The sequence below is a fragment of the Rhinopithecus bieti genome, unplaced genomic scaffold, assembly GCF_001698545.2.
Source record: "Rhinopithecus bieti isolate Rb0 unplaced genomic scaffold, ASM169854v2 scaffold_41709, whole genome shotgun sequence".
Classification (NCBI taxonomy): Eukaryota; Metazoa; Chordata; class Mammalia; order Primates; family Cercopithecidae; genus Rhinopithecus; species Rhinopithecus bieti.
In genome coordinates this window covers 191248-204149 of record NW_016817151.1, presented here as the reverse complement: position 1 = coordinate 204149, position 12902 = coordinate 191248, and the positions used below count along the sequence as shown (strand labels likewise).

Here is a 12902-nt window from a genome sequence, read left to right as displayed (position 1 = left end):
ATGTTTTTTAATGCGCATCTACTGAGTGTGTAGCTTGCTAGAGTTGCTGTTGCCGACCTATTACCAAGTATTTAAAGAAGAAGAAGTTAAAATAAAAGAATATCAGCGTTCACGATCGATAAGTATCTGTTCCCCAAACCGAGACCATATTTCATAACAGCCAAATGTTAAACATGTGCAAAGAGGCAACACTGTCAGTTTTTCGCGCACCAGCCTCACAGTGCAGTGCATGTTGATTACGTTTTTATTTTTAAAATTCTGTTTACATCTGACCAATAAGAGTTAAAAAAAAAATTCTGCCATAGCCCTCTCGTGTGATACTGTGCCGGAGCACTGAGGTATATAAAAAAACATATATAAGAGCCAAAAGGTTGCTTTCCGTAATTTGTAAAAACTAAGAAAGTTAGAATGCGAGGAAAGGTTGTATTAATATGCAGGCTTATCCACTCCTGGCCCATGGCCCTCCCCAGATCTGGCGAGCGGGTAGGGAGCAAGGTGAGAAGAGAGGCAAAGTGTCCTTTAGCCGAACCTTTGGAAGGCTGCCCTTGTAATGATTGGACATATAGGAAGAATGATGAAGGTGATTTCGACCAAATATAAGACTGAAAAAGAATTATCCCCCCCACCCCACCCCCACCCAAGCCAAACAGGTGTGCTTTGAAACTTTAAATATGTTAAATATTAACATTGTAGCTTTGTTTTAAAAAACGTCTTGGGAAAAGCAGTTTTCATATTTTAAATAAAATCTAACTAGACGGTAACATTTGAAGCTGTGCACAGACAAGAGGTTAATAGGCTGGTACAACACTAATACAGTTCTTAGGTCTATCACACAGACAGAGGAGCTAAACAGTGCTCTAACTTGTCCTGGGGTGGTCCTGGCAGCTGGGCGATCTTCATCTCAGTAACTAACTTGGCCAACGTTCCCTTCCCGCCTCCTTCCACAGAGCATCAAACTGCCTGGGACCGACTCCCTCACAAAAATATTTTTGATTCTCTCTTTCTTAATAGTTTCTATGTAGTTAATGGAATTGTATTTACAACATTTCTTTTTTAGAATTCACAATTTCAAAAAACCTTATAATATCACCTCTTTCAACAGAAAAAAAGCACTTATAGAAAAGAAGGACACCCAAAACACTGTCGTCCTTACCTTATTGCCGAAAATAGACTCAGATTAACAAAGAGACATCACAAAAAGAACTGCTAGAGAGTCTGTTAATTAGCTTACTACATCTCACTTCTTCTACAACGCAAAATAGAAAGCTCATGCCCACCTCCCGCCCCGCACTTCACAATTTTGCTTCAGTGTGTGCTCAAGTTCCACCTGAAAATTCATACAGTCTCAGAATTGGTACCAAAATAGGGAGAGTAATATTACCATCTCAGCATCCTTTAAAAGTGAGAACAGAACCAAAACAAGCAAAAAAAAAATTTTAAGAAAAAATAACTCCTTAATATAACAATTATACTATGGTTAGCTTTGAACTAGATATTAAAGCTATGTGACTACTGGACTAAGTCAAAATCACTACCAAATGTGATTCAAAGAGATTTAAAAGGAGAATGGGAAGAGAGGAAGGGAGAGGGAAACCATCAAGAAAAACAAAACAAAACAAACCGAAATCATGGGTTATATACACATTTAAAAGCTGTTGTCTTATATTACAGCAGATTTGTGAGATGATGAGATGTAGTCAACCCTCGATCCGAAGTGAGCCATCTCTGGTTGGGATGGGGAGTGAGGCTGGTGGGGGTCCAGGTCTGAGGACATCACCTAAACAAAGGGCCACTCAGAAACTTCGCCCAGTCTTGCCTGGACATCCAGGTATGCTCTGCAGGGCGGGGAAGGCCAGGATGTCCAGAAGAAAACATAAAATGGAGGGGAGAGGGGAGGAGAAAGAAGTGTCAGACAAGTATGAGATTTCCTCCACTGTTTTAACTAGAGTTTCAAAGATAGACTTCATTGGACTACTGAATATGTATGAAAATCACCTGGCTAGAAGCCTATGAGATCACAGCTTTGGAAATCTGACACCTAAACCATGCCTGATACTGGGGAGAGGACAAGGTTACAACTCTTCTTGCTGATTTGATACAGTACCATACGGTTCTTGAGGTAATGGTGGGAAATGTGGTCACAGGGGTTGCAGCCAGATGGGCCAACTGCCCATTGACCAGAGATACCTTTTTTCTGTTTAAACTTCTGTTTTCAAAGCTAAATGTTAAAAACAAACAAACAAACAAAAAACCCCACAAACTTTTGCCTTTATTAGATACCCATCAATAACATTTAAATGCAAACTTACACTAAAAGATCATACCACATACCAAAAACGAAAGGTCATGACACTAAAAATATACAACAAATAACCAGCTTTGGTTACAGGAAACAAAACAGGCCCAGGATTCACAGATGTGTTANGCGGGGGGCGGGTAGTGGGGCCTGGGCTCCTCTTTTGTGGATGGCACTAAATGTCAGAGGGTCACCTCTGTTGGGGACAATGCGTGTGTTTGACCAGTCCTTCCTAACTGCTGCGGTGCAGCCATGTGGCTCTGAGTTCACCTAATCCATTCTGGAAGGGGGTGAGTTGCTATCACACTCCTGGCTACTTCGTCCTCTGGAAATTGAGTCCTAGACTTAGACGAGGGAGGATGGGCTGGTAGCAACCTCCCCCATCCCATTCTATCCCACCTCACCCCTATGGAAAGGCTTTAGTGGCCTTGGGGGTACATGGAGCTGTGGGCAGGAAGCCCTACACCACTCCTTCTCTTCCAGGGGAGGTAAGGAGGGAGCACAGGCAGCCCCAGTGCCTGGCCTTTCAAGGGTCTGCTGTGCCTGGTAGTTGTTTAACCCCCTCTTCATCTGACTTCACAAAGGGCTGGAGCCATCTTCAGTCTCCAGAGTTCTTGGTGATATCAGTTGTCCCTGCTCTCAGAGAAACCTTACTTCCTCTAGGCCCCCAAACCCAGCTTAATTAGTAGCGAGTAGCTTTCCTTCAAACTGTTAGTGGCCTCTGGCTCTGGCCAGCAATGGCTGGGTCAGTGGTCAAGGGGAAGTGGAGGCGAGGGGTGGGGGAATTCACACACATGGTTTATTTGGTTAACAGAGGCAGTTGCGTTAGTTGAGGTGATCCCTTAGCAGCAACATTAGAGAAATCCAAGAGATTTATGGAGCTCAACTCAACCCAGTTCTCCACCTGGTCCGACTCAGGAGCCAGGAGCAATCCCTCTCTAGGAGAGAGGCATCCAATGAAGTGCGAGCCCAAAGTGGCCAGTTCATCTCCAACCTTGTTTCTCCTACATCCCAACTCCAAGAGTGAAAGGCTCTGGTGCCCCTGTGGGATTTTCCTAGTGGAATACATTCCTTGGCCTCAGGTGTCACCCTCTCTTTTCCAGAGACGGATCCATGTTCCAACCTCACAAACTTAATGTGCTAACACAGTACACATCTGGTGCTTTCACAAGGACAACCCCTCTCCCTTGCTGGTGTTCTTCCCAAGAAGGACAGATACTCATTTCCAAAGGAGTGTGTGGCAAGGGGCTTCCTCACTGCCCCAGCCTCCCTCTCCTCTCTTCCGTCCCCTCCATATCCCCATCAAAGTGATTGAAAAAAATGTTTAATTAACTTGAGCTCAGTTTAAAAGGTTAGGAAACTGGCAGGGATCCAAATCCACGTTACACAGGTGATGTCGTTAATTTAATTTGCTTTTCGTGCAGTAATCTGGATAATTACTCAGTAGTTACTGGCAAAAATGTTTTCTTTTCACTAAAAGATGGAGTCTGACTGTTTGACTGCATGAACCCCATTGGCTGAGCCCCAGCAAGGCCTGGGGAGCCGAAGGGGCCCAGCAACTCACAGGGCCAGCTCAAAGGACCTCCAGGAGTGGGTGGCCCTGGCCCCCATCCCTGCTTCCAGGCCTAGCAGAAGCCCAATGCTTCCCTGCCTCTATCCCCCTGGGACGGGCGCAGCACGAGATCTCCTTCCAGTTTCCCACACTCTTGATTGTATTTCAAGACAGAGAAAGATGAAGGGTGGGGAAGATACAGAAAAAGAATCCAAAGAACCAAATTAAGAAAAAAAGAGAGAGAGAGTCAAAAAGGTGGGGGTCATGATTAAAAGCTGGAGGAAGGGATGACAGATTAAAAGACTGGATTTGTTTTTGCCCCCACCCTCCTGAAAAGGGGTCCAGAAAGAGGAGAGAGAGATGTGGATGTGATGAGACAGGGGCACGCACGTACATGTATGACCCGTGGACATACATGTACGGACACACCAGCAGGGCGGAGACACATGGCAGAGACGGTAATACCTCAGAGTGAGATGGCAACGAAAGCACCTGCTCAATGGTATCCATTTGTAAAGGCCGTTGCAATCAAAGGTCCCTAAAATTGCACAATTGTTAAGGTCATCAGTGTGCTATACATGGGAACAGATTGTCACATTCTGGGAAAGGAAATTATCTCTAGGACTAGTTCTGTGGTTGCCAGCATGAATATGTAATTCTGAGACACCGTGCCATGAGGGGCCAGGATGACATCCTCCTTAGCTCCAAACCCCTAGTCCCCACTCCCTCCGCCCCTACCAAGCCTATCTGCTTACCCAGGGAAAAACCAAAAGCCAGATTCAGAGGCGTGGGTGGGTGGTGGGAAACGGGGGTTTGTGCCCCAGTGATGGGCACGGCTGCCCTGAACCCCAGAGTGCAAAGATAAGTCTCTGTCCACAGGCCCAGCAGCTCTAGCTGGGGAGAAGAAATCCCGGTGCAGACAGACTGGGATGCTTTCTGGTTATTTCAGAAAAACATCACAGCCCACAGGTCAAAACACCCTGGTTTTCAAGAACAAATTGGGTCTGTGTTTCTGGATGCTGAATATGGAAATGAGTTGTGTTCTAAGTAGTGATAGATGGTCTCCTAAATTGAGCAGCTCTCAGGTAAATAATATTATTCTGGATTTGGTACCACAGTTGATCCGAGGGGATTAGATTCATTAAACTACTGACTTAAGTGATACTGGCTTGGGAGCAGAACTGAACAAGGACCCACCCTGCACAAGTAGGGCTGGCAGGTGTGTATGCGCGTGTGTGCATGTGTGCGTGTGCTTGTGTGCGTCCGTGTGTGCGTGCACGCATGTGTGCACGTGTGTGTGTGTGTGTGCATGTGTGTCTGTGTGTGTATGAGGGAGGAGCTCCCAATGCCAGGGGGCATGAATGAGGCCACCTTGGTGCCCTAGACTGTCTGCACGTGTTTTGTTCTCCGCAGCGTGGCCCCCAAGGCAGGGCTTGCCAGCTGTCGCTCAGAAGCAGAGTCTGACAGGAACGTGGCCTGGGACTGCAGACGCACCCATCTTAGCTCAAAACCAAGCTGCCTCCAAAATGCCGAGGCTGGCTAGGGTAAAGGTTGGCCAATTTTCTGTTTCCAAAATGGAAGGGACAGCGAGCAAGTGGGCTCAGACACATTCATGCTCACACACACCGGGAGGGAGAAGAACAATACAATCTGAAAACAGCATGCAAATCTGTTAAGCAAATTTCCATTGCCTGGATTAGTCAGATTATAGAACCACAGAGCATTACAAATATCAAATGCATCTGGCCTTCAAGGGGTGGGGGCTGCAGCTAAAGAACGCAAATGGGAACTTACTTGGAACCTGGAAACTGTAAGAAACATTAGCAAAGGAAACTGCCTGGGAGAGGGCTTGGACCCCCACACCACCTCCCAGGCTCCAGCACTGCCACTGGACCTTAGATTAGGGGCTCTGTTGACTAAGGCTCCTACTCTGGTAGGGAGCTGACACATTTCCCAGCTTTCAGGTCCCAGCCCACATGACAGTGTCCAGAAAGCGGGGATCGAGGAAGGTGGCCACTACTGAGGCCCTATTACGTGCCAGTGCGTGACATTATTTCGAATAATCCTCCCACAATCTTTTGAGGAAAGCACAGAGATTCTGGTTTTGCAGTCAGGGAAATGAGATTCAGACGGTAGTTATCGAAGTGGCTCAAGGATGCACTGTGTGAAGGTGACGGAGTGGTGAGATCCGAACTGGACCTGCCCACGCTCCTTCCACTCCATCACACAGCCACACGAGAGGCACTCAGGACATGTCTAAGACGACGGAGGCTTTAGCCCTCAGGAGCTGGTGTGATGTTGATGGGGACCCTCTGTCCTCTCCTCTGCCCCCGATTTTGGGCTTTCCTGGCACACCCACAGGCTACAAGGAGCTGGTCAGGAAGGAGGAGGCAGGAGGGCAAGGGAAGGCAGGTACTTACAGCTATGCCGTGGCCGAAGCCCGAGCCCGGCTGTGGGCTGGCCGCACTTATGTAATTCCCCACTCCGGAGTCCTGGCTGGCAGGGCCGTAGAGATCGGCGACAGGTCCTGGGCTGTTGGCCCCCGGGAAGCCTCCGGGCCGCGCCGGGTTGGAGCCTGCCGGGGAAGCGGGCGCGCCAAAATTCGGTTGAGCACTGTAGCTATTCAGGACTGGTGTGCAGAGAATAGAGCTGGGTATGAGGCCAGAAGCCAGGCATGCACCGGTCATTACAAGCCAAACACTTGAGAAAAACAGCTGAGGCCCAACTTCTAACACTCAACCAAGGCCATGCGAAAACATCAGCAGGGACTCAAGAATACTCAGCCCAGGCTACTACTAAGAAGCTTGGAGCTCCAAAAATATAGAGAATAAAAAAAACAATCATTCAACACACTACGGCAACCAACCGGAGGTGCTTCACTGCCCACCAAATTATCACAATAGAAATAGAGATATATATGGAAGAGAGAGAGAGAGAGAAAGAGTTTTTTTTTTTCACATCTGAATTGATGCTCATGCAGTCTTCTAGATCTGGGCACGTTGAGACAGCATTCACATCCCATGCAAACTACAAAGGAACTAGTTTTAGACTACACATTGTGTTAATATTGATATTAAAACGTGACAGGAAACAAAGCAATTTGTGTCCAGGAAAAAAAAAATCTTTGCGGAGGGGATTTTTGATCTTTTCTTGTATGTGTGTTTCACTTTTTCTTTTTTGTTTTTGGATCCATTAAATGACAAATTTGTTTTGTTTTGTTTTTTTAAAAAAAAAGACAAAAAAGATCTCCATTCTCCATCCCACCCCCACCACTCCCCCCTCCCCACTGGCTACTCCCTCCCTTCCCACCCTTCCCACTCATAACCCTGAATGAAAGTCATCAATACTGAACGTGGTCGGAGGATGGGATATGTCATGGAGAGTTTGGGCATCTTGACATAACAGTAATGATGGCGGCAGAGAGTTTCCTTTTGGGGTGGAGAGAAGGGGATGGAGGGAGGGATGGGGGGGAATGGTAAACCTGGAGGCTGGGGCCAGAGCTGGGGTGGAAGCCAATGGTTCTACAGGACACCCACACACTCACCTCCTGCAGGAGAAGGAAAGGGGGGATTTAAACTTTTTTTTCCTTTTGTTTAAAAAAAAAGACAAAGAAGTATGAATGCAGAACATACCAACTGAACCAATTCATAGCTAAACCACAGCTGACCAAAATGCCTGCTTTCTCTTGGTTATCCTGCAATGTCAACTCCAGACTGAAAACAGCAAGCTCAGGATGTACCTTTGCTATAGAGAGAGGGGACTTGACACGCACAGATCCAGAGAGTGGGGGGGTTGCAGATCAGGGGGCAGCGGAAGGTGACACTGCCTCGGTCCCCCACCAATCTCATCATTCTGACCCTAATGAGGGCCGCAGCCTGTCAACCAGTTAACTAGGTTAATTTTGTTCACCTTTATTTCCCCTTAGTAGTTTAAATTTTATTTTCTTCTCCAAAATGGAAAACAATATTTTTTTTTAATTGTAAAAGGAAGTTCTTATTGATTTTTAAGCCTCAAGGTGAGTCTGGGCTGGCTACCTTTGGTCTACGGCTAACCCGTATTAAAGAACCAGACATTCTGAGAGTCACACTTTCAGATCTTCGGCTCCAAAGGGCTGCTCCTTGCAACAATCACTTCTCCCTTCTGCCTCCCTTGGCCTCTCCCCCTCTTCCCTGTGACCAGTTGCCTTCAATGGCAGAGGCAAAGAACATCCATGCAGGTGGGGTCACTCCTGGCTTTGGCCCCTCCCTTGCCCAGGGACCTGTGGTTTGAGGCCCTCCGTTCTGGTGGGCCTGGAAGAGCCAGAAGTGGATTGATTTTCACCCACTTGTCACAGGGATGGGAAGAGACTGATGAGGCAGCCAAGGCTCACTGGTAGGAGACTGAGACAGAGACACAAAGATACAGGAGAGACCAAATCAAGCTGGGCCTGGCTCCTGACTCAGCAGAGAAAACAGAACTGCAGCCTCCGGATGCCCTTGGGTTGGGAAGCCCAAAGGTGAGCCCCTTTGAAGCTGTAGCTGAGAAATGAATAAACTGGCCAATGGAAAGAGCAGGTTAAAGAGAAAAAGAAAAAAATAAATTACAGAGGCTGAGAGCAAGTGAACGGCTGATCTGGGAATGCGCTGGCAGACAAAAGGATCAGAGATTTTTGAATACAGAAGATTCAACTTGCAGATAACACTTGGCCCTCTCACTCATGGAGGCAAATATCAAGCCGAGATATTCAAAAGGCGGTATTATCTTAGTCTAACACATTTTTTTCTTCTGAGCTCAGGAAAACAGAAGAAGCTTGGACGGACGGTGGACTCCTGGTTTTGTCCAGGCAGCTGAAATCCCTCCCTATGCAAATGAACTAATTAGCCTGTTCCATTTTAGGCTAATAGGATGGGGTGGGCATGAGGAGGCACAGTGGTTGATGGAAAGAAAGTTTTTTTGGCTTCTTTCTTGTCTGGCCGGATGTGAACCCAGGAAGGTGTTGGGCAGGCTCACCTAACTAGTGGGCGGAGAGAAGCAGGTTTAGGTTTCCGTTTCTTCCAACAGAAGAGCCAGCTAGAGACTAACCTAGCCAGCAGAAGCAGTCTCGGAGACAGGATGTAGCATGCCCACAGAAGGGTGATGTCCAGAAATGCCCCCTTCTGCAGGCTTAGAAGACAGAAGGGCTGTTGGTATTATGCCCATCCTAGGCAACCTCTCCCATTCCTGTGTGCGAGGAGGCCTGTGGCTTCTGAGTCGGCCTGAAGGGAATTTCACAATAAGCAGCTCATCTTAGGTCTATATCACCCCTCCTTGCTCAGTCATCCTCCATCAAATGACACTAAAATCACCGTGGAGAAGACACTGTATTAGAATGCAGCTTTCAAATCCCAAGTCCTGTTTTATTATGCACTTGCTCATCACAATGCCGGAGCCTCAGCTCAAAGTCACCTTGCAGATGTCCCCCAGCCAGGGGTGAAAGACAGGGCTGCTGGGTCTCCACTAGAGGGCGCAGCTGGCAGGCAATAAGCACCCAGCTCTGGCTTCTAGGCAGTGGAACCCGCACCCTTGAGGGCCGGGCGCATGGAAGAGAGGCGCCTCTATTTTCCACAGTCAACACTTCTGTCTGTCTGTCTCTGCGAGCAGAAGACCCAGGCTCCAGAAAGCATGTTAAAGTCCCCGAACAAGCCATCTGGAAACTCATGCATCTTTGAGAAGACTCATAAAAAGCAACGCCTCCGGCTGCTTAGGAGAGAATGGGGACTGCCACTTGGCACATAAACTTGTCAGTAGCTGTTCCTGCTGTCTGACAGTGGGAAGGCATTAGGGACAAAGCAATTTTCTTCTTTCGCGAAGTCAGCGTAACTCCACATACTGAACACTGGCTGGTTACATAGGAAAGGGGGTCATCTGAGAACGCTGTCTCCCTCTAAGAGGAGAGGTAGAGAGTGGGGTTGCAGGGGGTGGGTGGGGGAGGCATGAAGCCAAATCTCTGACCGGAGGGTGCTTTCTGTGGAAGTCATTCTCCAGTCAATTCTCAGTGATCTTTCTAAGTGAAGGGTGCCTTTTCCCCAGGCACGGAGACTTATTTTGGGGGGCCAGAATCGGTCCCATATACCAGGATCAGCCTGGGAAGAGAAGATGGGACATGGCTCTTAGTGGGCAAGGGCACTTGTCTACTGCTCAGCTAGGGTGTGCGTGTGTGTGTGTGTGTGTGGGGGGGGGCAGGGAGTACACTTTGTTGAATAAATAAACAGTGCTGAGATTTATAAATTGGATATTATGACTCCTGTCCCAGAAGAGGACAATGTCTTGCATACGTCTTGGCATTTTTGCAGCAGGAGCGATGAGCATTAAGTGGCTTGGGATAAGCCCTGCTCTAGGATGGCAGTTTGGGGGCTCATTGTGGTGATCAGGTTCATTTCATTAGCAGCATCCATGGCAGCATTTTAATCCCAGGCAGGTTTCTCTTTGCCCCTCATCCTCACTCCCCAATATCCTCTGGGCTTTCGCAGTCAAGGTAGCACCCACAGAGAGGCAGCAATGATGCAGAGAAAGGGAGCACTGGACTCGGAGGCAGAAGACCTGACTGTGACCCCAGCTCTGTTCTTACAGTCAGGTGCCTTGGGCTAAGAAGCCACTCACAAGCCCAAGTCCTCATCTGTAGCAAGTGAGTGATGCTTTCCTTATTCAATCTGACTCACGGGGCTGCTTTAGGAATGAAAAAGAGAAAGTGTTCTGTAACTTGTCAAGTTTAAAACAAATACACCCTATTTCTGAAATAGTTATGTATGCAGAGCCCAATAAGGCAGGTACCACACATGGATTTAGGAAAATCTGATATAGGAAAATGCAATTCACTATCCATATGAATCAGGAGGTGACTTACAAAAATCCCAATTTATCCATTTGGTGCATTTAATCATCTTGGGCCTGAAGAAAGAAAGAACTGGGAATGGGAGTCAGAAAAGCAAGGACAAAGAATCTCACCGAGGAAGGCAAGAGGAGATGCACTTGAATGAAAGTTGGTGGCATTTCACACGGGATAAAAGGAGAAACTTCCTGCCCATCAATAAAATACTCTGATGGCTGACTTGGGAAAGTCCGAGAATCTTATCCTGGAGATCTTGACAGAGATGGATGCTGCAGACTTAAGACTCTCACCTGCAAGGGTTGGACCCAAAGCTACTGGGCATCTTTCCCTTAGGGTTCTAAAGCGAGATGGGAGAGATGCCTGCTGTCTGGCCAGCATGTGACTCTGCCCAACTGTGGTGACAAGGGACTGGGCTGAGAGTGGAATTAGGCATGGAGGGTAGGGAAGTGGTAGGAGTCAGAACAGCCTCACTGTAGGTCTAGAAAAGGTATGGAAGTCTAGTCCAATAATTTTTGTGTTGTCCCTAAGTGATGTCACTGGACCTGAGGCAAAAAGCTAGAGCAAGGACAATGAGGAGGGGCACCCCTCAGAGGGCACCTCTGGCTCTAAGGCCTGAAAATTGGATTATTACTGATCCAGAGAAAGGAACTGTTAACAAAATATTTTCCATATGAGCTCAGTTCACATACTTGGGACAAGCCAGGGGCCCACCAAGTTCCAGCCCTAGACCCAGCTCGTAGTTTGGTGGGTCTCACATTTCCGCAAAAGCCAGGCCCAGCCCTCCAGACAATTTCAGTCATCTGCATTGTGAATTATCTGCTGCTGCCAGGTTTCATTTCAGGCAGAAGACCGCAGTGGCCCCTGGCACATTTCCGGGAGAAAGACTCTTCCCTGCCCAGCTCGTGCATGTGGCTCAGGTAAGACAAATGCAATGGAGGGCCCACCCTTGCCAAGTCCAATGCAGAAGGGATTTGGGCTGACTGGTGTCACGGCCTCCATTCCCAACCCCCAGTCCTGACAGGATGGAGGACTGAGAACAGGAGAGGTCATAAGCCTGTGTAATAGTCTATGAGGGCAGAGGCTGTGTTAATTCATCACACTGAATTTTTAGGAGTTTTTGTTTTAGAGAAATTTAAAGAAACTAAATAAAGTTATCACACTCTCCAACACTCACCTCTACCTTCATCTTGTCTATATCATGCTTGTATCTGCCTTGATTTAAAACTCCACAGTCATAGGACTCTATCTCCCTTATTAGCAAGAAATTCCTCCAGGCAGGTGGGGAACTCTCGGGATTCTCAGGGAACCCTATGTTCCCGATCAGAGAGCATATTCTCCAAAGAGCAATAGCAACCTTCTGCCATTCCTCAGTGGACACTGGCTCCACAATGCCAGTTGGCTGTCAACAGTGAGGGCCTGCATGAGTCCCTCTGAACAGCCAGCTACCCTTTATTGGAGGGCTCTGAATTTCGGCAACTGGGCAGCCAGAGGCCTTTCTGGGGAACAGAATTGGGGATCCCATTCTGCAGTTTCCTTCCTGTGCCCTCTGAAAACAGTGCCCACTGTAAATAATTGCAGATGGTCAAATGCGTAAGGTAAGCATGAAAAGACAAAATCTATTTCTGATAATGGAAGGAGAATACTCGGTTATGAATTGGCATGTCTCGAGCAGAGCAAGGTAGGATTACACTCCAGGAGTCTGCCCGGCCAGCTATGTCCCAGCAATCCTTGGCTCAAGCTTTCCTTCTAGAGCTTAGCCTGAAGGTAGCAGAGACTAGTAGAGAAGATCAGCAACGATGTCCAACCTGGGAAAATTGTATGACATGCTAAATTAAAATCAAATCAGTTCAGGCACCCAGATGCAGGGACAATCAATTTTATACACAATATAGTTTTTAAAGCTCTGCTGAAATTCAGGCGATTTCAGAAGGGAAGGGGAAGATACTTTAAAAATGGGGAAGGACTAAGAGAGCAATGTGATGGGATTTCTTTTTCACTGTCTGCATATACAAACAGATATATTACTAAGAGGTACAAACTCAGCCTGGTGTCAACATCATGCTAGTCTTGATGTATCTCAAGTCGCCTGGCTCCTCTTACATGCTGCACGGGACACATGGTGAGTGTCTGGGCACGCACTGGGCTGATAGGGCAGCCAGCATCACACAGACATTCCAAATGTCAGTGATAATGGCGCCAGTCTTATG

At 47.5% G+C, this 12902-nt stretch overlaps 1 protein-coding gene across 1 annotated transcript in view; it reads right to left on the bottom strand.

The window, feature by feature from the left end:
* Positions 1-1626: 1626 nt before the first annotated feature.
* The window catches only part of MSI2 (musashi RNA binding protein 2), a 156340-nt gene continuing 145064 nt past the window's right edge, over positions 1627-12902 (bottom strand). The window contains exons 6-8 of the mRNA XM_017855908.1: positions 6269-6423; positions 4314-4386; positions 1627-1835 (exon numbers count right to left, since the gene is read on the bottom strand). Of these exons, the coding sequence (XP_017711397.1) occupies positions 4345-4386; positions 6269-6423 (197 nt within the window). The 3' untranslated portion in view covers positions 1627-1835; positions 4314-4344. The remainder of the gene's footprint in view (positions 1836-4313; positions 4387-6268; positions 6424-12902) is intronic.